The sequence below is a fragment of the Scardinius erythrophthalmus genome (genome assembly GCF_964197995.2).
Source record: "Scardinius erythrophthalmus genome assembly, chromosome: 5".
NCBI lineage: Eukaryota > Metazoa > Chordata > Actinopteri > Cypriniformes > Leuciscidae > Scardinius > Scardinius erythrophthalmus.
Window position 1 is genome coordinate 16,639,864 of NC_138225.1, and position 26,228 is coordinate 16,666,091.

A 26,228-nucleotide genomic window follows, 5' to 3' on the forward strand; every position below is an offset into this window, starting at 1 on the left:
GCCTCTAATTTTACTTCCTCCGCGAGCCGCGCCTGGGACGGGGCTGGCTGACTTCAGCCCAGGAGATAAAACATCATGTAAAAGAAGATTAAAACACATTTAGTGCGAACTCCCTGTCAAATAACCCCTTGAGTTGCGCGTGGTTCTCTACGGTTGATAGAGAAAGGAGCGGACGAGCCAAGCAAGTGACAGTGAAAAGAGACCGAAAGGTAAGATATCTCCTCCTCTGTCTTCATTGTATAGAGACCTCTACTGTCTTTCTATGGATTTTTGGTCGTGCATTGTGCGTTTATGGCATCTGTTGGTACATGACTGAAGGAGGAATGAAGTAACGCATGCATGCATCTGAAGTTGAAACTTTGTGGCATTGTGTAAACTTTAGAGGAGGGCGCGATGTAGCGGTTTTGGTGCCAACCAGCTTCTATTGAGACAAAGGTGGACAGAACAAATGTTTTACAGTACAAGCCGTGCAAAATGTTGCATTTGAATTTAGATATGTTGATACTAATAAAAAAACAATATTGTAAAGTTTTCCTGTTGAAAAAATTATCTTACCTGCCAAAGCTTGTTTGTCGGTCTTAGCTGATATCCCAACCTAGTCAGACTTGATTTGATGGGTTTTAGCCACTTGTCAGGCTGGGAGACCATTTTACTGACCATCTAAACCAGCTAAAGACTAGCTTGGCCAGGCTGGGGTACCATCTTTGGCTGGTTTTTGCATGCATCAGAGTCTAATTGTTTTTGCATTTGTCCTTGCAATGTAGGTCATAATGAGAAAGTGAATTAATTTTTGTAATTGAGTTCCTGGGTCCATGGAAACTTTTCCTTAATAATCATCTGAACAGGTTTGAGTTATTTTGTAGCGTTATATTTATTTATAATGCTAGAGGACTACACAATCTGGATGAGACTAAGTTTCTGCCCATACCCTGCCATTGTCCATTTGCCCCTTCAGACTGTTGAAATTCATTGCTCATCCCCCTTTAAAATGTGATTTGATTTGTGCAGGGGTGAAAAACTACTTGAAAAGTGGGGGATGGGACACATTAAAGCATTGGGTATTGATTATCCCAAAAGAAGGGGGGGGGGGGGTGCATGCATGTCCTCCTCAGTTATAGTGATTTCTGTGCCCCTCTGCATTTGTGGATGAGGAGTTGCAGATGGTCAGATTAGGATCTGGTGATAGTGCAATCTATATGTTGACCAAAGCAAGGATGAAATTGGTATAATAGTATAAACTATGGTTCAATAGATGTTGTTCTCATATTGGTTGTTCTATTCCCTCCTAATGTTTAAAAGATCAGAAAAAGTTGTGATTGATTTTTGCCCTGGAGAGTTTGACTTGAGTTTATAAAAGCATTAGTAAGAAGCCAAATTGTTTAGACTCTCTGTTAGCTTTTAAGTCGCTTTGGATGATAATAAAGGAATTTGGCTGACGTGGTTATTGGTAAGCAAATAGTTGTGTGACAGGCTTTATTGGGAGAATTTCTTTATAGGGCCAGTATCTGTTGTTTTGTGGCATGAAGGGGCCAGGGCTGAACAACTGAGCAGTTTTTTTTCTCGTAATTGGTGCCATGTGTTTAGTAAATAACTTGAAAATGTGAAAACCCACAGAAAGCTTGCACTTCAAAGCACGCTGTAGTGCCACTATGAAATTGAGACCCGATCGAAATTAAGAGGATGGAACAGTTTTGTGCCAGTTTGGTTGGTCCACAGAACTGTGAGTGTAATGCATAATGCCAAAAGTGTGGTGTAATTTTGTCAATATCAGATTTAAGTTAAGAAGTCCTTTTCATTGTCATTCAAAAACAACTTTTGCATGATCTACCATTCAAAGTGTTTGGGTCAGTTGGGGGGAAAGTGTAATTTTACTCAGCAAGGATTCATCACATTGATCAAAAGTTTCAATAAAGACATTTTAATGTTACAAAAGATCTATTTCATATATATTCTGTTCTTTTGAACTTTCTGTTTATCAAAGAATCCTGAAAAAAAAGTATCACAGTTTCCACAAAAATTGTAAACAGCACAATTGTAAAACATTAACAATAAGAAGAAATGTTTATTTCTGAAGGTTCATGTGACACTGAAGACTGGAGTAATTGCTGCTGAAGATTCAGCTTTGCCATCACAGGACTTATATATTTTAAAATATATTAAAACAGGGTAAAAAAACAGGTAAAGAATTTAAATCTGTTTAAATTGTAATAATATTTCTGGTGAGCGTAATTTACTCTTGCCTTGAAACATGAAAAAGTCTTACCAACCCCAAATGTTTGAATGCTAATGCATCTTTTATGTGTTTTCTTTTCCTCTCGTAGGACGTGGCAGACAGTTATACCATGCAGGTTAATGATGGCCCCAGCAGTCACCCCATTTTTGTGGCTCCTGTCAACGGAAATGCTCAGCGGTCATCAGGATATGTTCCAGGCAGGATTGTTCCAGTTCGTTCTCCACCTCCAGCCAAGGTTCCTCCACCACCCCCACTGAAGCCCCCTGCTCCGCTCGCTGCACGTCCTCCAGTTTTTAATCTGACAGTAGATGAGAGTCGAAGGGAGCGTTCCCAGAACCAGCAGAGGAAAAACACTTATATTTGTGTTGGCTTCTTCTTCTGTCTCTTCCTACTGATTCTCATAATCGTCCTCAGCCTTACTTCTAAAGATGAATTGGATGGTAAGATACAAACACCTTGTGTGTGTGCTTAAAGGGATAGTTCAAGTTCACCCAAAAATGAAAATGTACTCACCCTCAAGTTGTTCCAAATCTGAATGGATTTCTTTCTTCTGCTAAACACAAAAGAAGATATTTTGAAGAATGTTTGTAACCAAACAGTTGATGGGCACCATTGACTTCCATAGTATTTTGTTTTTCTCCATACTATGGAAGTCAATGGGGCCCATCAGCTGTTTGGTTACCCATATTCTTAAAAAAATATCTTCTTTTGTGTTCAGCAGGTTTGGAACTTGAGGATGAGTAAATGATGACAGAATTTTCATTTTTGGGTAACTATTCCTTTAAAGGAGAACTTGGTAACTTTTTTAACTTAATAAAACTCTAGAAATCATTTGGATGGTTAAACAACCTGTTCTGGTGATATTGGTGACATTCCCCGCTCCCCCCAGCGTTCCCAGGCGGAAAACCAACCTTGCAACTTGGGGACTACCGTCCCGGCAAGATAGAAATTGGAAGTCTCGTGAGAAGCGAGAACGAGAACGAGAACGAGCGCGAAACACGAATTGCTTTATGGCAATTCGACATAAACACACGCATGTATGATGTATTACCAGATTACCCACCTCGGTAGTCAGACATAGCTCCACATGATACAGTTGGCTTGCTCCGATCAAAACAAACGCACATGAGCAGCGGTAGAGAGGGGGAGGAGGCCGCCGCAAGTGAGTTTTTTACGACCGTGTTGTGAAATATACGCCCCCCCACAGCTGTAGGGGGAGCTCGTGGGGAAAACATGCGGCAACAAAACGGAAAATCAGCGAAGAAGTGACTAGAGTTCGCTAGAGTTGCGGAGTTCTCCTTTAATACACCAGCATTCAAAAGTTTGGGGTCAGTAAGTTTTTGAAAGTAGTCTCATTGAATGCCCACCAAGGCTTGAATGAAAATTTTCTATTTTATATATATTTTTTAATGTCATTTATTCTTGTGATGGCAAACCTGAATTTTCAGCATCATTAGTCCAGTCTTCAGTGTCACATGATCCTTCAGAAATCATTCTATGCTGATTTGGTACAAACTTTTAAATGGTAATATATGCGCGAGTTAATGTGTGGTTGCTTGAAAAGTATTAATTTTACTAAACTAAAAAGTAATCTAAAAAGTTACTAATCTACTAAATCTAAAATTAAGTTGCTAAAAATAAGTATTGATCACTCTTTTGTGGTGGGAAAGGTCTGGCTGGTCTGGGAAAGTAGGAAACAAATCCTTATTGTTGATCCTTATTGTCACTATCAAAACTCTATGTGGTCATCTTGTACTCAGACTCTGAAATGTCTTTCTATATCTTTTTGCAGTGAACTGCCCTCATCACAACCCCGCGCTGCGATCCTGGAACCCAGGCCATGATCTCAAAAAGGTGGTGGTGGTACGCAGTGGTGAGCATTATCGCCTAGATTCATCTGCCACTCTGTACTCTGTCACTATCCAGGCTGGAGGTATGTGTAGTACCCTAAAAATAAGAAATTGCCTTTGAGAACACTTTGGCTTGTTAATTTGATGTGTTTCTGAATGAAAGTGATTTTATTAGGGTTTAAAGTCTGATTCGATTTATTAAATTATAGGTTTGGTTGTCTTTGCGGATGATAAAAAGGGTTCCAAAAACATTACATTGCGAACACGCCACATTTTGGTTGAAGATGGCGGCGCTCTCCATATCGGGGCTCCAAAATGCCGCTATCGCTCCCTGGCCACCATCACCCTGGTCGGCCGATCGGACGAGACCGCCGTGACTGAAGTACCTGGGATGGGCCGCAAGTTTTTGGGTGTGAATGGCGGAGGAACTCTGGAGCTCCACGGGTCAGAGAGGTTGTCTTGGACCTTCCTCACTTCCACCGTACCCACTTCAGGTTTGGCTACTGGTGACCATGCCTTCCAGAAGAACTTCAGCCGTGGAATTAACCTGCGGGTGGTTGATCAGGACACGGCGGAGGTGCTGAATAACGAGCGCTTCGACACGCACGATTCTCGTAACGACAGTAAGATGCTGAGTGAGCTGCTGAAGTCTCTGCCCACAGGACGCATTGTTGCACTGGCCATCGGAGATTCTGCAGTGAAGAACCTGATGGATGAGACCAAGAAAACCATCCAGGATCTTCTAGGCAGCAACCATGTCAATAATCTCAAATACAGGTAAATAAGGCAGGCCTTTTGAAAGCATGATTACAAAAGTATTTCTACTGAAAAGTTATCTTAAACCAGCCTTAAGTCGGCTTGTTAGTCTCCCAGCTTGATCAGGCTGGTCTGTTGGCTGGTTTTAAAGTTTATTTTTTATAGATGTTCAGACTCAAGCTAAAACCAGCTTAGGCTTTTTTTTTTGTTTGTTGAGCAGGGATAGGATTAGAGTTGTCAGAAAGTACAGACTTTGGTACCAATCAGTACTAAAATTGTAAAATTGGGCTCGGCGAAGAGTGTCATTGATGTATATTTACAACATGTTTTTGAAGTGCTGATCATTGTAGCCAGTCACAGACATATGTGTATGAGTACAATGGGCAATCAGAGGTGTTTACGATTCCGCTCCACAGCGCTCAAAGCGTCACATTTTTTACATTTCAGTACCGAAGTCTGTACTTTGTGTATGATTCCACATAATTTTCCTTTGAATGTCATTGTAGTCCGAAACGTTTTTATAGCTGCAAAATAATTCCCTGAAGGGTGGTATCAGGAAAGAAGCTTTGTCCAATCTGATGAGTTTTGCATTTATATATCCGAGCACAGCTTTGAAGTTACTGTGATTGGAAACAGAAAGTATCCTGTTGTTCCATGAACCATATCCTAATTCAGACTCACCCACTGAGGATCAGCCACTGAATCCCAAAGGCAGCGTACATTGTGTATACTTTACGAGTCCCATTCATGGATTGTGTTTAATGTTGTCTTATGCAGTTACATTCAGAAATTTTTAAGTGTGACTTTGGTGTCCAAATACTTTCTGAGGTCACTGCACATTGATGTTAAAGGAAATTTAAAGCAAATATAAAAGTTCTTATTTATTTAGTCGGCATGTTGACTTTTGCCAGTATATGCATGAGAAGTCTAATATTGCATGAGAAGTCTAATATAAGCCAAATGTTAGTAGCAAATAGTCCTAAGCACTCTTGGGCTTAACCTAACTGGTTGGTTGTTCTACAGAAACGCATCTAAAGAAGTGTTTCAAATGGCAGTATTATGCAGGAAAAGCTGGTGAAAGGTTAAACAGGCATATTTCCAGGATTTGTGTAAAAAGAGCTGACGCGTGTATCTGTCATCTCATTGAAAGGCTTTTTAAAGAGTTCAAAGGCAGAGGAAGAGTCTCTTCTGGTTACATTGCAGATGAAAAGTACAGGGTTTTATTTTCAATGAGGGATATAGTTTTTCTTACCATGCAACTGAAAGTATTTCGTAAAGAGTTTGGTGTCAAATCTAGAAATTCCTCCATACAGAAAACCTACTTTTACAGTCCACTGCAAAGGCACTTGTGTGTAGCATTCTCTTACTATTGCAAGAAACATGGAAAATATGCATTCTTATTTTAATGTTCAAGCTGTAGACTACGTCTCTAGACACATTAGCTTGGTCAAAGGTCTTGGGCATGAAAACTCTTATTTCTGTTACATAACTAGAACTGCAAGGCAACGAAAAAGCATATCATATGAGGAAATAATATCTGTCTTCTGACTACTGACTTGGTGCCATTGCAGTTATGTCATTTCCAGTGAAATGGGCAGGATATGGCTAGTAGTAGGTGTGACGAAAAAATAACGTGAATTTACTCATTTAGATACTTCAATTTGACACATTGCGCACATAGAAATCTCTTACCTTTCCACCCCTTACCAGTCAGACTCACCACATCTCTGATGAAAACATGCAATCTCGGCAGCTCCCTTTGCAAAAACAGAACAGTCTGGCACAATCTAACTGAAAACTTGCGCAACATAAACCAGCCTGTCCAAGTGTAACCCCCCCCAAACCCCGTAGGCACTCCAGAGGGGGTGCATTGCAGTGCCACACATATTTTGATAAAAATAAATTGACAAGCCTATTGTTGGTTCGTGATAAATCTACTATATGGGTTCTGCCAATCTCTGACAGACTACGAGGCAAATTACCAGAAGTTGAGGTATGAAAGAATGTTGATTATTAAAGTTTGACTGTGTTGTTAAGAAAGCACTTAACTTAACTAGTTACTCAGGGGGGGTTGTCCCTGTGGAAATGGTGTATATTTGGATACAAAACATGTGCTAAGTGAATTTAATACAAAATAATGTAATACAATTTAAAGGGTTGTTGTTCTAATTGAATTCTAATAGTGGTTAGAAAAAAGTAAATATTTTTGAGATGACATTTCAATAATTTATTTTGGCAATGGTACAAATACAATATAAAAGGCAATGATTTAATATTTTTGCAAGTTTTTAATTTAACAAGATGTTGTCTATAATATCATGTTTATAGTTGTTTCTCGCATTGTATAAATTGGCCTTTTTAAGTAAAATTATTTTGTCATTTTATTTTTCTAAAAAGACCTTTGTCCTTTCAGAGTCAATATGATCCCTGGTGGTTGACTTATCTGAAAGAAGAAAGAGTTTGTTGTGCTATTGTGGAAAATGGTTTGTTTACTCAAATTTCAAGCAGATTTTGACATCATCGTGGAATCATGAAAATGATTGTTGCCTGCTTTTAAACTTTGAAACAATACTCCATGATTGTTAACCTAAGACTTCTAAGTTTTAGTGCTACTCAGAGAAAATGGAATTACAATTGTTTCACATGTTGAAGGAGGACTAAAAGTGCAGGAAATGTTATGACGATTCACTCGTTAATGATATTACACATTAATCTCCCCTTTGAGGGTAGGGAATGGCCAGGAACAAGAAGGAAATAGACAGGAAAGATTCCTGTGTTAGTCAGACATAATAGTCATTCTGAGAAATTAGGTAATCTTGCCCTGGTGACTGCTAAAAGATGAAAATATGAAAGATAGAACAATAATACAAGTATGGTTTACTGGCCATCACAGACACAGCAGCTAAGATGGCCTTATTGGTCTCTGTGTGGGTAGTTTGTCTCTCTGTTTATACACAGATTTTTATTAACTTTCTCTAAACTGCAGTGAACCACATTCCTTAATGGGAGAAAGTTCAGTGAGACACTATTTTCCAAACCTCTGGGGGCTTTTGTGTCTGAGGCTTGGCCTTTAGAGCTCATATGTGTCAGTAAAACAAATAGAAGTTCTGACCTAGTTGCTGTTAAGAAGTGACTGCTATTTTGTCATAGTGGTAGTATTAATGCTACTACAGAAACAGAAGCCAGTAGCTCCAGAGCCTGTTGAGCCATAATAGTTTTGTTTTTGGTATTTTACCCCCCTTTTTCCACTCATTTTAGTTCAATTCTTGCCAAAGCTGACTGTTGCCATGTAGGAAGAGAGGAAGTAGGATTGGTTATATTATGAATAATATTCTAAATTAATTGTGAAAAAAGGTCAAGAGACTCATTATGTTTCTTTTTTTTAATTTTTAAGTACTTGGTCATTATTTATCACTCTCATGTTATTCCAAACATGTATGACTTACTTTCTTCTGGGGGCCAAAAAAAAAAAAAAAAAGAGTAAAAAAGAGAAGTTCAGAAGAATGTTCACGCTGCTCTTGTCCACGTCCAGGGGTTGTAAAGCTCCCAAAAATGTCAAAAAGCATAATAAGACTGGTCCAAATGACCCATGCACCCAAGTCGTCTTAAGTAATACAACAGCTTTGTATGATGAACAAAATTAAAAATCTGTCATTGTTTACTCACCCAATTTTTTTCCTCTGTGTAACATAACATAAGATATTTTGAAGAATATTTCATTCCCAACACTGAGCCATTCCTCAAAATATCATCTTTTGTGTTTCGAAGAAGAAATAAAGTGTTTAGTTTGAGAATGACATGAGGGTGAGTAGGCTAAATGATGGCAGAATATTCATTTTGGGTTAAACTTAGTTTAATCATATAGTTATGACTTTGAGGATGAGTAAATGAGAATTTTAAGAACCCTTTAACACACATCGGGACTACTCTTTGAAGAAAGCAAAGACTTTCTTCTTTACGAAAACACAATTCCACATTTTGGTTTATATTATCATCATAGACTAATGACAGTCATTCAGTTACCTTCAGTTGAGGGACAATTGCTCTTTTCACTGTACTAATGGGCTGACAAGATAAATAATGGAAGGATTTAATTAGTCATTCTCATTCATCCTTGACAGTGTTTGACTTTTTCACCCCAGAGTTTTGGCTGCTCTCTTGTTAAATTCCATTTATGTGCAATAACCGATCATCACTTCCACATGGGTGTGTGTTGACAAGCCTAAATGGAGGAGTCATTCAAACTAATTTGTAATTTATATTTTATTGTTAATGAACAACTGATCGGTTTTAGCCAATTTATATTTTATGAATCCACAATTCTTCCAAATCTGTTGATAAAAATGGATGTTTTTATCCGTTACTGGCTTTCTTTTTAGCTTTTTCTCTCCATCCTCCATCTCTCTTTTAGGGAGGCATGGGCCTTGGTCTCAGTAATTGGAGGAGGGAACGGTTCTTGCACAGAAGACGTACGAGAACACGAGAACCATGATACAGGTGGCAAGGCGCTGGCTCGCCGAGACTTCGTCACTGTGGACGGTGTGGGTTTCACTGTTACTGCTTTCAGTGAGTGGAGTAATGGTACGTATTGGACAGCACATAATCAAATCCTCAACATCGACCAGTAATGTATTAAAAGAAAACCCTTTTAAAACTTACATTGGTTTTTGCTCTACCATAAAGGTTACCCTACAACAGGCTTCCAAGTGGATGCAGTGGATAAAGTGGTTCTGAACTTGCAAGATGATGTTAGCAGCTGGAAACCGGGTGATCGGATTGTGGTGGCCAGCACAGATTATTCCATGCATCAGGCAGAGGAATTCACCCTGCTCCCGTGTCCCCACTGTAACAGGAAACAGGTTCGAATTCAAGGTGAGGCAGTGGTGTGTTCGCGCTAAACAGCATGTATTTCCTCCGGTTTCTTGTGGTGACAATTTACAGTGTTTCTGATCTGAATCTTTCTGTGAATTTGTATACAGCCGAGTTTAAATTATTGTAGTGTCATTGAGTTTAGGACAGGAAAAGGGTGAGGACTGTTTACCAGAATCCCATAAACAAACTGTCATTTCTGACCTGAGGCCATCATGTACTCCACCCTGTTAAAAACGCAGAAACATTTTCACTAATTGCTTTCCAATGCTAATGTCCCAGCTGGCCTTTAGTGAGTATAGGAATTTGGACACTTAAGTCACACAAATGTCTGGATGTCATTTCATTAGATAGAAAGAAGTCTCTTATGCTTCCCAAGGCTGCATTTATTCAATTAAAATTACAGTACAAACAGGTATATTGTGAAATATTATTATAATTTAAAATAACTGTTTTCTATTTTAATATATATTTTAAAATGTCATTTTATTCTTGTGATGGCAAAGCTGAATTTGCAGTGTCACATGATCCTTCAGAAATCAAGCTGATTTGGTGCTCAAGTAACATTTGTAAGTATTATCTGTGTTAAAAACACAGGATTTTTTGATGAATAGAAAGATCAAAAAGAAAAAGAACAGCATTTATTTTAAACAGAAATCTTTTGTAACATTATAAATGGCTTTACAGTCAACTTTGATCCATTTAATGCATAATTTCTGAATAAAAGTATTAATTTCTTTAAAGAAAGAAGACCAAACTTTATGATTGTGCATATCTTTAAAATAAATGCCACTTGAATTTATATTGTTGTATAATGCTAAAACATTTCTACATTATTAAGTGTTAGTTTCTTTGGTGTATTGTGTATGAATCACTACTGTATGGTCATTATTCCCAGCACATGTGTTGAGTCCTTGGAGAATTGGAAATATCTCCAATCTGTGACCTTTATTGAAAGAATGTAGTTTAAATGTCACCTTGTGCATTGTGTGCTGTTGGCAAAGCTGTTGCCAGCCCTTATCCTTCCGGAAGGATACTGTGTGCAGACTGTGCACTCCGGGTGTGCGTAAAGGGCAGTCCGATTTTGTGGACAGATTGCTTTCCTTCCTAGATCCACTTTTTTTTTTTAGATATTTAATCTTATTAAATGATCAAAATATTTAAATCGAGAAATGTTATTTGTTAGATGTCGTAAGTTCATTATTTAAGACAAATCTCTCTAAATAATCATATTTTCAAAATTTATCATTAGTCAGTGCTTTTAAAGGGTGAGTTTTACGGGGTGTGTTAATGTGTTGGAATTTTTCAGGAAAGCCTCAGTTCACCCACGTGGGAGAAATACTGGACGGTGTGGACATGCGTGCAGAGGTGGCTCTCCTCTCAAGGAATATCCTCATTCATGGAGAAATGGAAAACTCCTGCTACGGAGAAAACTGGTGCCAGTATTTCAGCTACGACACCTTCGGGGGACACATCAAGGTCTGTTTGAGGGTCTGTGTGAGTATGTGTGTGAGAGCGGTTGTGTGTTTATTTAACACTAAGCTGTCTGGTGCTGTCATGTGGAGAAATGACAGGCTGTTGTTGTATGTTGGGGTTAGCGCCGGATAATTGAGTATAGCTGTTTTTTGAATGAAAGTAACTGAAAGTATAAAATTTGTATGTTGTGTTTGGCAAAAGAATGAACAACACACAGTGGCACTTATACGACTACTGATTTTTTACTAGTCGACTAGTTGACGGGTCAATGTTTACCTTATGTAAATTACTAACCATATATCATGCAGCAGTCTTTGCTTTTTCTGGCGAGTCCGGTGCTGTGGTTGTAGAGAAAAATGAATGATTTTTTGTTTTTAATTATTATAATTTGTTAATATAAATGCTATTATATTATATTATATTATATTATATTATATTATATTATATTATATTATATTATATTATATTATATTATATTATATTATATTATATTATATTATATTATATTATGTAACTAAAAATCATTTTTAAGAAAATTTGTATAATTAATACCTTTTTTACTATATTTGATATTTTTTATTATATTTTGTTTTATTACTATATTATATTTTTAATGAGTTTTAATATAATTTTGTGCAATAAAAAAAAACGTAATGATTTTATTTACTATTTGTTATTTTAAAATAAAATTAGAACCACTCACAATTAAAAGGCAGAAACATTTTTTTATTTGTTCACCAACACTTTGTGGTCTTGTGTTTTTGGTCTCCTCTTTGTGTATGTTTAGATTTTAGGGAACTTCTCATCGGTACACCTGTCTCAGGTGGAGCTGAAACACATGGGTCAGCAGCAGCAGAAGGGCAGATACCCTGTGAACTTTCATAGGTGTGGAGATGTGGATCAGCGCGGGGGCTACAGTGACCCCACCTATGTGAACTCCCTGTCCATCCATCATTCCTTCTCCCGATGTGTTGCTATACACGCCACTAACGGCCTGCTGGTGAGAGAGAAAGATAACGAGCAATAAACAGCGGGCTTGTGTGCACATATAGTAAGTCTGAGACCACATTGAAAATATGAGATTTTGTTTCACCATGATGTCTTCCTTTTATTATAGGTTAGGGACACGGTTGGCTATGACACGCTGGGACATTGTTTTTTCCTGGGGGACGGGATTGAAGAAAGGAACATATTTTTCCATAACTTAGGCTTGTTGACCAGGCCAGGGACCATTCTACCTACTGACCGCAATGATAGCATGTGCACAGACATTATAAACAGGGTGCAGAAAGGATATATACCATCTCCTGCAACCGAGTGCAAGTAAGATACTATAAACACATATTAATTTAATATTACTGAATCAACCTGTAAATATTCCCAATATTCACACTGCTTGAAGCCTCTCAGCTTAAAATTGTGCATGTCTGAGTATTTTTTTCTGAAAGTCTCCTGATGGACAGACTACAGAGCGCTTGTTCTGCTCTGACTAGCTGACGTTGACAACATGACCCACTGTATTGTTTGGTCAAATAACAGGAGAAAGAACCGAGCTCTCATTTCCTGAGACTCAGCGATAGTCCTTTTCTCTTATCCGGGTAATAAAACACCCAATGTCCCAGGTGGCCAAGGAGGTGCTGTTTTCAAAAGAATAAAAAATGTTTTGGGAGCTTGTATGTGTTTGTGTATAGAGCTGTAGATGTTCAGGGTGAAGATAGAGGTTTGAATAGGTTTCAGTGTTGGCTAGGCTATTCAGTTGCAGTTCAACCACCAACTGTTTATTTTTATTTTTTATGTTTAACACTGTTAAAATGATCAGCACAGAATGTGCTATTGCTAGCTACCATTTTAATTTATAATGCAGGCAGGTTGTACATTTTTAAATATTTATGTTAAAATTAATTTGTGGCTATTTTTACTTTGTTTTAGTTCATCTAAAATAAAGATAAAAAAATAAGAATTGTGTTATGGCATTTTAGTTTCAGTTTTGTCAATTAATTTGACGAAAATATTTTGATTAGTTATTTTTTTATTAGTTGTTTGTTTTTCATACTATATTTCAACATAAAAACCTGTCTTACTCACTAACTCCTAACCCTAACCAACAGTAATCCAGTTTAACCAGACACTGAATGCACTCAAATACTGCATACTGCTATATTTACTTGGATATGAATAATATTGACTGTAAAGTGAAATATGTACAGTACCTAGATATATCCATGCTTCATATTTTCAATATATTTTATGATCGCACATTGAAAAGATCCTGTCTTATGTGTGTATTCTAGGGCAGTATCTACATTTTGGATTGCACACCCCAATAATCATTTAATCAGTAACTCAGCAGCTGGATCACAGGTATGCACAATCTTTGATAATATGACCAAATGAATAATTTTCACAATGATCTGTAATGAACAGTGAGTAAATGTTTGCTTACAACATTTTCATGGTATTTTATCATTGAACGACTATTTCGTGAGCTTCTCTGATGGAACTTGTGCTCTTTGAAATGATGCCCACATCTCTGTGATATTGATGAGAACATCAAGGAGGTTATGCAATCACAGATAGCATCTCCTCATTCCAATCCTTTATTAAAGATGTTTTTGCCAATATAAATCAGTTCAGTCTGGTGGTATTGTTATGCTTTGCTTTGTTTGTTTGAGATTTTGTATTTAAAAAGGATGATCCCTCCACCCTTTTTTTATTAAGGAAAAGCTTCTTATGAAGCTGTGCTCTCAGCAGGCCAGGTTAATAGAGACTCAGTCTGGTTCCTGGATCAGAGGACTCAGGAATAAATATTATTCACAGCCCTTCCACTAGTACAAAATAGGGAATTTTTAAAGGGAATTATAAGGTGAAGGAGATGTTTAACCTACAAGGGTGATGAGGAGTTTTACCATATTTATGAAAAGTTTCCCCCTCATTCTCTGTTTCTGATATTTTTTGTTTTTCTCTCAGGATGCAGGAATTTGGTACATTTTCCACAACTCCTCTACAGGTGACTCTCACGGACTGATTCCAGAGACGAAAGCTGAGCTCACGCCTCTGGGCATCTTCTTTAACAACCGTGTTCATTCCAACTTTAAGGTAATCAAATGCCTTATGACTCTAACACCAAATTCTCTAGTTACAAACCTTCAAATAATAAAAATGCCGCAGAATGCTTAGACTTTTTGATTTTATAAACACATTCCTCTGTCCTTTTTGTACACAATCTTCAGGTGATATCAAACAGTATCAATGCTACTGCTTTTTCTCCATCTACATTTAATGCCCACCTCCCTGTGGTGAAATTAGCATTTCCTCCCTCTGGCTCATAACTGTTCAGTTCATAAATCATTTGGGATTCATAACATTGTATTAAATGTGGCTTCAGGAAAAACTGATGAAATCAATTACGAGTTCAGGTTTTTATTGCATGTACACAAGGCATCTTCGTTGTTTCTCTGAAACGCCTCATTGTTCAAAGTCCCGCACAATGTGCTTGTGTGACAGGGTGCTCACACATACATTTCCCTATACAATAGTTCTCTGTTATCTGCTTGTTTATGTTGGGTAGCTTGAACTGTGTGTTAAGTGTCGAGACTGTCCAGGTGCAGAGAAAATCCAGGCTTCACTTTCACTGCACAACTCACATGGTACCTGATATTGAACATACAATTTCTAAGTGAAGAGTGATTGCTTCTTTCATCCTGTGTTAGGCTGGCCTCTTTATTGATAGAAAAGTCAAGAGCACCAACGCCACTGCGGCAGACCCACGTGAATATCTCTGTCTGGACAACAGCGCTAGGTGAGTGGATATGGTGAACGTTTCTCTGTGTCCAGGGTCTGTTGATTCTGCTTATAAAGAAAACACATCTGCCCAGATAGAGTTTCTGCAGTAGTTAGGGAATGTGGTAGAGCTGGACAGAGCTCTGGTCTCTTTTTAGACCACAAACCACAGTGACCACACTATAAATATACTTCATAGTGTCATGGTTTGTATACGCTGTAGGTGTAAGTTACTTCCGTTTTCATTTATACTTCTGTGACTGCATTTTGTCAACATGCTGTTCTTTAAAATTTGTGGGTGAATCTCACAAAAAACGTAGTTCACATTTTACAGCAAAATCCTTTTCAAATAAACAAATTCTCCAAAATTTCTCATTACCATAATGTGACTTGGACATTTTATTTACTTTTTACCTACATTTACATATCAATTTATTTGTTTATATAACATTTACACAAAAATATATAGATCTTTTTTAGTTGCGATAAAATGGAAATAGTCTTTTTGTCCATTTTATGACGTACATTGAGTGAAATGGATTAGCGGAAAAGAAGAAAATGTAGGGTGAGGATTGGATTTTGGGATGTGGGCGTTGCTTAAAAATGGAGGCTGATGAATGTGAACTTGCAGGGGTGGGGTTTAAGTGCACTAAATGATTGGAGAAGTCCTGCATACACCACCAGAGAGAAGACTGTTATTTTCGGAAGATCCAGTTATGACATTTTGATTGTAAAAAAATTGACAGTGAGAAAAAAGTTCACAATGAGATCTATAATATGCAATCTAGAAAATAGACTTCAATATAAATCAGCATACATTAAAAGCAGTATAATAAATACTAATAATATATATATATATATACTGTATTTCATATTACAGTAGCAAACACCTAGCAGTCACACAGAAAACTACATAGCTCTACCCTAGTATAAAGACATTTGCATGGGAAAGAAGCACTTACATTTTCTTCTGAAGGAAAGATTGAGTTTCTCATTGTTTTACATTTCTTTCTCAGGTTCAGGCCTCATGAGAACTCTGATCCAAGCAAGCCACGGGTGGCCGCACTCATCGACACACTCATCTCCTTTAAAAACAATGATCTGGGTGCCTGGATTCGTGGAGGTGACATCATCATACAAAACTCAGGGTACAGGACAAAACCTCTTAATTGTAGACCTGCTAAGCTTAAAACCTTTTGAGAAGCTCATTGCATAAAAACAATATTGCAATCTTCTAATTATTGTTTTGTTTTTCTGATAGATTTGCTGACAATGGTGTTGGACTGTCATTTGCAAGGTACTTTGTCATTTTACTGTTTATTAGAGCTGCCAGTCACCTCTTTGTTCACATCTATTGTTAACCATATATATTGATAATTCTTGAGAAAAGTCCTCAAATGAAAAGAACGCCTTCTCATAAAAAATGAAGGCGGTACAATGTCTTAGATTGCTCCAATGGTAAGAAAATCCCTGAGTACAAAATTTACATGTGGTTCAAAGGACGTGATCAATTGCATTCATTTTCTCACGCTATTTTAAAAAATAAGAATAAGAAGAATGGCATTAAACATGCTAAATTTACAGCCATATTTTTTATGTGAGAGTGTGTGTATGTGCAGGCATGTTCTTGCTGTCTGTGTTTCTGGCTGCAGGCATAGTAATTTAAAGGAACATCTTTGTATTTTGCTGAAACGGTTACAATTTGATTGGGAAATGTGTGCAAGTGTGTGAACTTGTCTGCATTAGTTCTTCTACATAAACCTCCTAAGGCAAGCAGTTAATGAAACAACTAAAGTGTTTCACTCCCCTCCTCCTCCTCTTCCTCCTCACTGCAGTGATGGCAGCTACCCTAAAGATGAAGGCTCCAGTCAGGAGGTCTCCCAGTCCCTGTTTGTTGGCGAGAGCAGAAATCGTGGCACCAATGGAAGGCAAAATAAATACTGGGGAATTGGTGGAGTAGATGGAAAGATGAGGACTCTACCAAGAAACAAGTATGTGAGAGAAGAAATAAAGGGAAAAGAGAGAATAGTGTTAACATAAACTTTCAGGCTGGTTTAGCGGGAAAATAAATTCTTTGTTTAATCTGAATATTTTTTTGTCTTTTGCTCTGTTCTTGTCAGGACGTTTCCGATCAGAGGTTTTCAGATAAATGATGGTCCAGTGAGGATCTTGGACAGCACGTTTCGAGCCTTCAGTCCCACTGCAGATCGCTTCACCATGGCTGTGGGATTCAGCCTGAAAAACATCTGGCAGCTGACACCCAGAAATAACCTGTCCTCTCTCGCCTTTCACCCTAGTGTGAGTGCACATACACATTTAGCCTTGGAAACTGTTCAAACACCCTCTTATACTGCTTTACGTCTTTACTGTTATACTGTGACTGCTAAACCACCTAACACACAGGGATATAAGTTGCTTAGTTTAATTGCTTCTGTGAAAAAAAAGAAGTCATCAATACTACAGAATAAAATAAAGAATACAGAATACATTTTTTTTTTTTTACATTTTTGATCTTGCAATTTTATTTTATTTGAGTATATTATTTATTATAGTTTTTATTTTTTTTATTTTCGAATTTACTTTTTTATTTCTGTATCTTGTATTAACAGTTTGTCATTTTTGGTTAGTTAAGTTTTCAATCTTTAACTGTTTTTTTTTCAGTGTTTAAAAGCTTCATTTAGATTTTTTTTTTTCGACTGCCAAAGTTAGTGTGGTAACTTTTAAAATGTATTGTGTTTCAAAAACGAATTTGTGGGCATTTTTTTATTGTTTCAGTTTCATTTTTTTTTCATTTTCACCTATGATTGGATTTTTTTTTTTTATTGGGTCAGAGATGACTTTAGACTAATTACAGTCTGGGATACCCTGGGGCAACCTGGACTTTATTGCATTACTCAAGGTCATAAAGACTCTTTTCTCCAAGTTTACCCACCCGGTCTGTCTAGTCTGTAATAACGCTTATTTACGCTTATGCTACTAATGCTTATACTTATTGCTCATTTCTCAGGGAGAGTTGACACATCTGGTTGTTCTCTCCTGATTGGACACCATCTGCCCTGGTGCTGAGTAATGAAATAAAATCCTGTTCTGGCAGCTGCTATTTAGCATATGTCAAAAAGAGCCCTTGGAAAGGTCTAAGTTTGGTCATATTTTGCCTCACTTGATGTGTGTGAATGGTACCACATTGATTCTAGGTCTGTCTGGATCAATTTCAGGACATTTTATAGGTTTTAGAATCTTTCTGTTTACATTTCTCATGACCAGTGATCCTCTTTTTATCATCTAGGTGAATCTTAGAGCATTTTTTGGTCGATCGGGCGAGTGGTTTGAGCAGAATGATCTGGATGGCGATAAAAATTCCATCTTTCATGACCTGGATGGCTCGATCAGTAATTACTCAGATACATATGTGGCAAGGGCCGACAATTTCCTGATCCGCCACCCTCAATGTGTGGATGTTCCTCATTGGAATGGGGTTGTGTGTAGTGGCAAGTACTCTCAGGTAAAGAAATAGATCTCTCACTCTCCATTTACATTTTCATGTCATGTTCATATGCAAGTACACAACCATTCAAATGTTTTGGGTCAGTAAGATTTTTTTTTTTTTTATGCCTTTGAAAGAAGTCTTATGTGCTCACCAAGGGTGCATTTATTGGATCATATATAAAGTAAAAGCAGTAATATTGGCAAATAGGGTTGGGCGGTATTACGGTAATATCGGATACCGCGGGATCTTAAAATAGCACCGGTATCAGTTTCAATACCGTCATTACCGCCACTTATATAGCCTATAATATATATAATTTATTTATTGCCTAAAAATGCTTGTGTGGTTGCAGTTTGGTAATATTTCTGATTCCAGCCAAATGAGAAGGGAGAGGCGGTAAATACTGACGAGGCAATTTGTAAATTGTGCCATAAAAAGGTGACTGCGAGAGATGTAAACACCTCTAACCTAATGTCGCATCTCCGAAACTACCACCCACTCACTGCTGCCAGGATGCATTTTGTTCTCGAGTTCATTAAATAAGCGCATTAAGTTTCGTATTTGTTAAAATATTATAATGTTATTTTTTCCATCTTTGTTGATTATGAAAAGTGAACAGCACAAATAAGATGGGATGCATCGGGAGTCAGACGATTTGACCACTTCAATAAATTTCGTTTTGTAAAAGGCCTCTTTAAAACGAATTTCGTTTTGTATAAATTGTATCTTAATTTTAATAAATTTTTCATCAACCAAATTGCCTGGATTTAATATAATCATGACATGATGGGCGCTGGCATGCCGCGGTCACTTGCATTGAAATCTCATAAATTAACCGAAACTCAGAGATGGCGATCGTCAATTTCTTTAAACAAAACAATTCAAAACGAAAAGAAATATAGGGTAGGCTACTCTCTGATTAATCCATGATGTGCATTTTTCTCTATAGCGTTCACAGAGATGCCGATCGTCAATTTCTTTAAACGAAACAATTCAAAACGAAAAGAAAAAGGCCACTCTGATTATTTAATCCATGATGTGCATTTCTCTCTAGGCGCGTTCATACAGAGATGCGATCATCAATTTCAGTAAACAAAACCATACAAAACGAAAAGAAAAGAAATAGACTAGCCTACTCTCTGTAATCCATGATGTGCATTTCTCTCTATCGTTCACTATGGAGATGGCGATCGTCAATTTCTTTAAACGAAACAATTCAAAACGAAAATAAATCTGATTGATCAATGATGTGCATTTCTCTCTATAGGTGCGTTCACTACAGAGATGGCGATCGTCAACTTCCATCTTTGCAGAAAAGTTTTATTAATAAAAATCAATGGACACGCGTCACCGGATTACAAAGGCACTTCTTGCTTGTTGCACGCACACAGATATTATGTTGAATAATGGTGGGCTCGGGCTCATAATAACAGTTAATGCCGTCGGCCGGACTCAGACACAACGTGCACGGCTTGATTTTTTTTTTTTTTTTTTTTTTTAATCTGGCATTCAGTTTCTGAACGGTGTAGGCACAAGCCAACAGTTTGGTGATGCCATCTGAGCCCATTATGTCATAATTTTTAATTAGTCACGGTAATACCGTATACCCCGGTAAAATAGGGAGGAGGTTTGACGGTATCAAAATTCCAATACCGCCCAAGCCTATTGGCAAAGCTGAATTTTGAGCATCATTACTCCAGTCTTCAGTGTCGCATGATTCTTCAGAAATCATTCTATGCTGATTTGGTGCTCAAGTAACATTTCTTCTTATTATCAATATTGAAAACCGTTGTGCTGCTTAATATGTTTGTGGAAACCGTGATTTTGATCCACTTTTGATTAATTTAATGCATCCTTGCTGAATAAAAGTATTAATTTCTTTAAAAAAAATCTAATTTTACTGACCCCAAACTTAACTGTAAAATCGTAACTGTTTTTGTTTTGTATGTTACTTATGTTCTATATAGGTGTACATACAGACACAGGGCGCATCTAATCTAAGCCTGTCCATCATCAGAGATGAGTACCCTGATAAACCCATGGTTCTCAGAGGTGTAAGAAGCCAGACAGCACCAACCCAGCAATACCAGCCTGTACTGATGATGGGCAAGAGCTACACAGTGCACTGGAATGGACCTGCACCCAGAGAAACTGTCCTGTCACTTATTAATTTTGACCAGTAAGTAAAAAAGGAGGAATGCGATTTCCCCCATATCTAATACAAAACATTAGGCACGGCTAATGAAGGGATGGGCAACTTCAGTCCTGGAGGATTACTGTCCTGCAGAGTTTAGCTTGATAAAAAACACCTGCCTGTAGCTTTCTAGTAATCCTGAAGACACTGATTAGCTTGTTCAGGTGTGTTTGTTCTGTATTTTAGGGTTGGAGATAAACTTTGCAGGACAGTGGCCCTCCAGTTGCCCATCCCTGCACTAAACTCTATATTCATGTGATTTAGTAAGTAACATACATGTTTCTCATACTAGAGACAATCTGATGGGTTTTTTTTTTCTGTTGCTCGTGTAGGGGTGATTGGGCTCTGCTTGGCCTCTGCTACCCCAATGAAACAGTATTCCAGATCACATCAGACATCTACAACAAGCAGAACAATGGCTTTGATGGCATAGAGGACTATGGCCCTGTGTCGTCCATTTCAGACTTAGAGAAACGACAGCAGGAGAGGAAGTACTTTTTCGACAAATCTGCTGGGTAGGAATAAGTATATTTTAAATATTGCCTTTCATATGTAAGCATTTATTAACATATTCATTTCACAAAAGTCTGTAGGGCAGTAACAACTGAAATCTGTGCTAAGTGAATAATAATATAATTTACACTATGAAAAATGGATATTATTTTTTTTGATCTGCTAAAGATTTAACGGTAACAGTCTTTACGATAAGGTTCATTAGTTAACATTAGTTAACTAACATGAACTAACAATGGGCAATACATTTGTTACTGTATTTGTTTATCTTTGTTAATGTTAGTTAATAAAAATACAGCTGTTCATTGTTTGTTCATGTTAGTTCACAGTGCATTGTTAACAAGATTTTAATAAAGTATAAGTAAATGTTGAAATTAAAATTAAAACTTTTTAATTAATAAATGCTTTATAAGTGCAGTTCATTATTAGTTCATGCTACCTAATGTAGTTAACTAATGAACCTTATTGTAAAGTGTTACCGATTTAACAGTGTTAATTATTAGATGACGAAAGAAGGGAAATTAGCATGTGAACATGTATCCAATTTTAGCCAATTTCAATGAGTTCAAATAAAAATCTCTCCGTATCATGTAATAACGATTATGGATGTGGTAGCGATCTAAACTACTGTTCAAAACGTATGAGGTCAATACGTTTTTTTTTTTTTATGTTTTTGAAAGAAGTCTCTTATGCCCACCATTTTCTTGATTAAAAAAATAGTAAAAACAGCAATATTGTGAAATATTATTACAATTTAAAATATCTCTTTTCTATTTCAATATATTATATATGCAAATTGTCACTGTAATTTATTCCTGTATAGAAAAGAACAGTGTTTATTTGAAATAGAAACATTATAAATGCCTTTACTGTCACTTTTGGTCAATTTAATGTGGTCTTGCAGAATAAAAGTATTCATTTCTTTCAATCATTCAAAGTCTTATTGACCAACAAACATTTGAAGGGTAGTAACTTTTTCAGAATGAGTCAGGTTTTCTGAATGATTCCTCTTTCTGCCATTGGTTGGACAAACAGATAATTCCAACCCAGATTCACGCCATTGGCTGAGACAGAAATTAAATAGTCAACTACAGTCTGACACATTAAGCCTGTGTTTAACCTCCAGTTTGTTATGGCTGTATGCACGAGCTCGGCACAGACGAGACGGCCATAGCTACTGCTCCACCGCAGGCTGTGAGAGGGTGAAGATCATCGCCACCATACGTGCCAACCAAAAGACTCAGGCCTGCAACTGCACCGCCAGTGCCTACCCCAAATACAGCAAGCCTGCCAGCAACATAGTGCCTATGCCAAAGCCGAACACTGAGCCCTGCAGAGCCTGTGGGGCCTCACAGGTAAGTACAGTCCAAGCTCCATATGAACCGACAACATCATTTGTGTAGCTCTGTTTGTGTGCGGCAGGCTTTGAACTGACTGTCCATCTGCCATCCTGACCAAGAGCTTTATCTTGCGTTTTCTGGGTAATTGTAACTTTTATTTTCCATCTGTAGTTTGCCTTCTCAAGTGAGCCATGGAACAGCTACCTCCAAACCCAGATCAAATCCCTCAGTGTAAAAGAAGAGCAGGATAATGACACACAGGCCTATATCACTGTAAGTGTGACCATTCAAAGCATGATTCATACAATTTTGTGGAAATTGTGCATGTTCACCAGTTTAATAAGTAAAATGTAAGAATATATGTACAGCTTTGATTTTTTATATTTTATAATATATTTTTTTATTTTATTTTTAGTATTTAGTATTTTAAGGCTTATATAGTTTGTGTTAACTAATATCATATACATTTAAAGTTATAATCACTTTAAATTAGTAAAAAAAAATAGATGTCTAGTGTTATCACTAGAACCATATTGTAATGAAAGAAAGTTATGACATTTAAAACCTTTATAATTGATTGTGGCCCTTTTTAGTTAGTTTTGCTGTCATGACAATGTATTTTAGTTTATGTATATGAGAGTATATGTAAAGATTTTCACACACACACACACACACACACACACACACACACACACACACACACACACACACACACACACACACACACACACACACACACACACTTGTAGTTGTATATGTGGTTTACAGGGACTCTCCATAGACGTAATTGTTTTTATACTGTACAAACTGTATATTCTATCCCCTTACACTAGCCCTACCCCTAAACCCCATCACAGAAAACTTTCTGCACTTTTATATTTTTAATAAAACATTTAGTATGGTTTTTTTTTTTTTTTTTTTTTTTTTTTTTATGATTTTATTTTTCCACAAATTTTGTATGTATGCAAATTGTATAATATCCAAGGTACACATTTCTAGTAATTTTATACAGTATATTGGGGGGTATTATAGAATTTGCGTTTCCTTCATTTTACTTGCATATTCGTTTGTGGATGCAATAAGAATGAAGGTTGTTTACATGTAAAACTGTTTTGATGACCTGTTTCCTCTTTTTATTGTCTTATAGGTAAATGCAGAGAGGTTTGACCTCAACCATTCAGGGTTCCTCCTAGTTGCTGTGGACGCATGCTCTGGAAAAGTCACAAAGAGCTCATTGTTTTCGACGCTGGACACTAAAATGGAACAGTATTTTAAAACTGGAATTATGAAGAGGTGAGGGGTGAAATTTGCGATTTGGGGTTTAAGACTGCGCGTCTGGAGGTTAGGAGAAGTTGGCAGAGGAGGAAGAGGTTGAGAGGTGGCTTACAGTGTTTATTGAGGGAGCTAGTGATGAGGGGAAGGATTTGTGCTGTGCCGATTTGATGTACTAAAGATTTAACTATGTATATACACTACTGTTCATAAGCATTGGGACAGTCATTTTTTTCCTTGAAAGAAATTAATACTTTTATTCAGCAAAGAGTGGTGAGTCAAAAACATCTTACCAACCCCAAACCTTTGAACAGTAGTGTATGGTCTCTATTTTGGACCTTCTGCTATTGTGAACCTTTTCTTTTCTTTTTTTAAGGTGAGCATTTCCATATTTCACTGTTTAGACTAAATCATTTTGGTTCTGTGTAGGTCGATAGTTCTTCTTGCCACAAGAGGTCAGCCTTCTGACATTTCTGGTGTTGCACAGTATCTGGTCTCTTTGGGATCTGCTAAAACGCCAGATCTTCAGAAGAAGGGTAAGGTATTTCTACAACACTTAAAAAATAACTGTCAAGATCTGTTTTTCCTGGTTGAGGTTTACTCTGGGTTTGCTGATTCCCATGACGTCTCTTTACAGACGCCATTGCTTTCTTTGGGTTCCTCGGTCAAGGAGGACCTTCACCACAGCCATGGTCTGCTCTGTTGGCCTGCCAAGGCACCAAGGTGCTGGGATTACTGGAAAGGTTCATTCCCCTGTCCCTTGAGGAATACTCTTGTCCACCACAAAAACACCCTCCCACACGGATGGATCTTGAACTCCTGAAAAAATCTCTTAGCCAAAAGTGAGCCTTTACTAGATGTGAATAAACAACACAACCAGCGAATGAATGTGAACTTATGAACGTAATTTATTTTGGCAAAGACACGCATTAATGAACTTTAAACAAGTATTTTAAGTGAGTTGAATGTATTTGTTTGTTTGTTGTTTTGTCCTGCGTGGTTGTGTTTTGTCATAAATGTTACAGCACAAAGTGATGCACTTTTTTTTAAGACACACCAAACATCTTTATTCCAAACTGGATAACAAGTGGACAGGACAAGCTATAAGTACATCATAAAATGCTGAGGGATGGTTTTGCATTTCATTATCAGCTGTGCAGAAGTACAGCACAATACAAATTGTCATTTGAGGGGCCTCTTTCCCTCATCCAACCATCTGCAGGTGTAAATGACACTCAGGCTTTCCTTATTTATTCCTCTTTAATTGATGGGACATTTTGTTATTTAATTGTCATTCTGGTTTTTACTGCACACACACACACACACACACACACCAATAACTCTACAGTATATACTTTCACACTTAATATTAGACTGTATTCATGTTTTGTTTTTTACACAAAACATAAACTACAGTTAAAATATTTTTCATAAAACAATAAACAATTGTCTAATGTTGGATATGTACATGCAGAAAAGGTGTTTAACCAGTAAGCACGCAAGTTTTGTTCACTATCAGGTCACTTGCCATTTATCACAGGAAATCACACCAAAAGATTTTTATGACAGATATGAACAAAACCTTAACTTAATTAATATTCTGTTATCATTTATTCACTTTCGTGTTGTTCCAAACCTGTATTTCTTGTGGAACTCAAAAGGAGATGCAGAAGCAAGTACCATTTTATTTCCGTTGCATAAGTAATGAAAGTGAATGGTGACTGAGGTTGTGATTCTAGCTGTTTAATCTAATTTTGTGTTTGAAAGAAGGTCCAGAGATAGTCATATGTTTTGAGTAACATGAGGGTAAGTAAATGACAACAACTTTCATTTTTGGGTGAACTGTACCTTTAAAATGATGTCCATTATCAATTACAATGCCTTTTGTAGTGCTGTCACTTAGCTTGAAAGATATAACATCCCATTTGAAATGTTTTGTCATTATAGGGTAAGTAAATGACAACAACTTTCATTTTTGGGTGAACTGTCCCTTTAAAATGTTGTCCATTATCAATTATAATGCATTTTGTAGTGCTGTCACTTAGCTTATGATGTATAACATCCCATTTGAAATGTATTGTCATTATTTTGATTGAAATGGAAGCCTGAATTGTCTGTATGTGACGTTTTTATTTGAGTTGAATTAGTTAGGCTACTTCTTAACCACTGTACTAAGAGTTTTATTGGTCATTTGAAACAGAAATAGTAGTTTTGTAAGCTGTTTCTTAAAGATGCAAAACGTTTTCCCCGAGTATATGGGTGTTGTTGCCTCCAGAGTTATTTTTTTATTTGTAAAATGCTCTTTTTTATTTACGATATGCTTTTGTGCTGTAATTTTATGTTTCTTATTTTTATTCAGATAAGATTTTACAAAGCTTATAAAACAAAACAAAAAACTCGTATTTGTAGTAATGTTGAATTTTGTGTGTGACGTAAAATACTTGTAGGCACTCAAGTG

General features: G+C 37.0%; 1 protein-coding gene across 2 annotated transcripts; it reads left to right on the forward strand.

Annotated features, from left to right (window-relative positions):
* Window positions 1–26,170, forward strand: cemip2 (cell migration inducing hyaluronidase 2). 2 transcript variants are annotated; one of them, XM_081365075.1, is made up of 25 exons: window positions 1–209; window positions 2,075–2,178; window positions 2,322–2,673; window positions 4,026–4,166; window positions 4,293–4,860; window positions 9,251–9,420; window positions 9,523–9,711; window positions 11,018–11,187; window positions 11,972–12,184; window positions 12,302–12,507; window positions 13,476–13,545; window positions 14,152–14,280; window positions 14,895–14,983; window positions 15,981–16,112; window positions 16,226–16,261; window positions 16,800–16,955; window positions 17,085–17,262; window positions 18,251–18,466; window positions 20,419–20,630; window positions 20,978–21,160; window positions 22,285–22,513; window positions 22,670–22,771; window positions 23,646–23,791; window positions 24,200–24,306; window positions 24,408–26,170. In XM_081365075.1, exons 3-25 carry the CDS (start codon window positions 2,343–2,345, stop codon window positions 24,614–24,616), a joined length of 4,182 nt encoding a protein of 1,393 aa, XP_081221201.1. In that variant the 5' UTR covers window positions 1–209; window positions 2,075–2,178; window positions 2,322–2,342; the 3' UTR covers window positions 24,617–26,170. The 2 variants fall into 2 exon arrangements, with proteins under 2 accessions (XP_081221201.1, XP_081221200.1); XM_081365074.1 differs by lacking the exon at window positions 2,075–2,178 and having other exon boundaries at window positions 35–209.
* The last annotated feature ends 58 nt before the right edge of the window (window positions 26,171–26,228 follow it).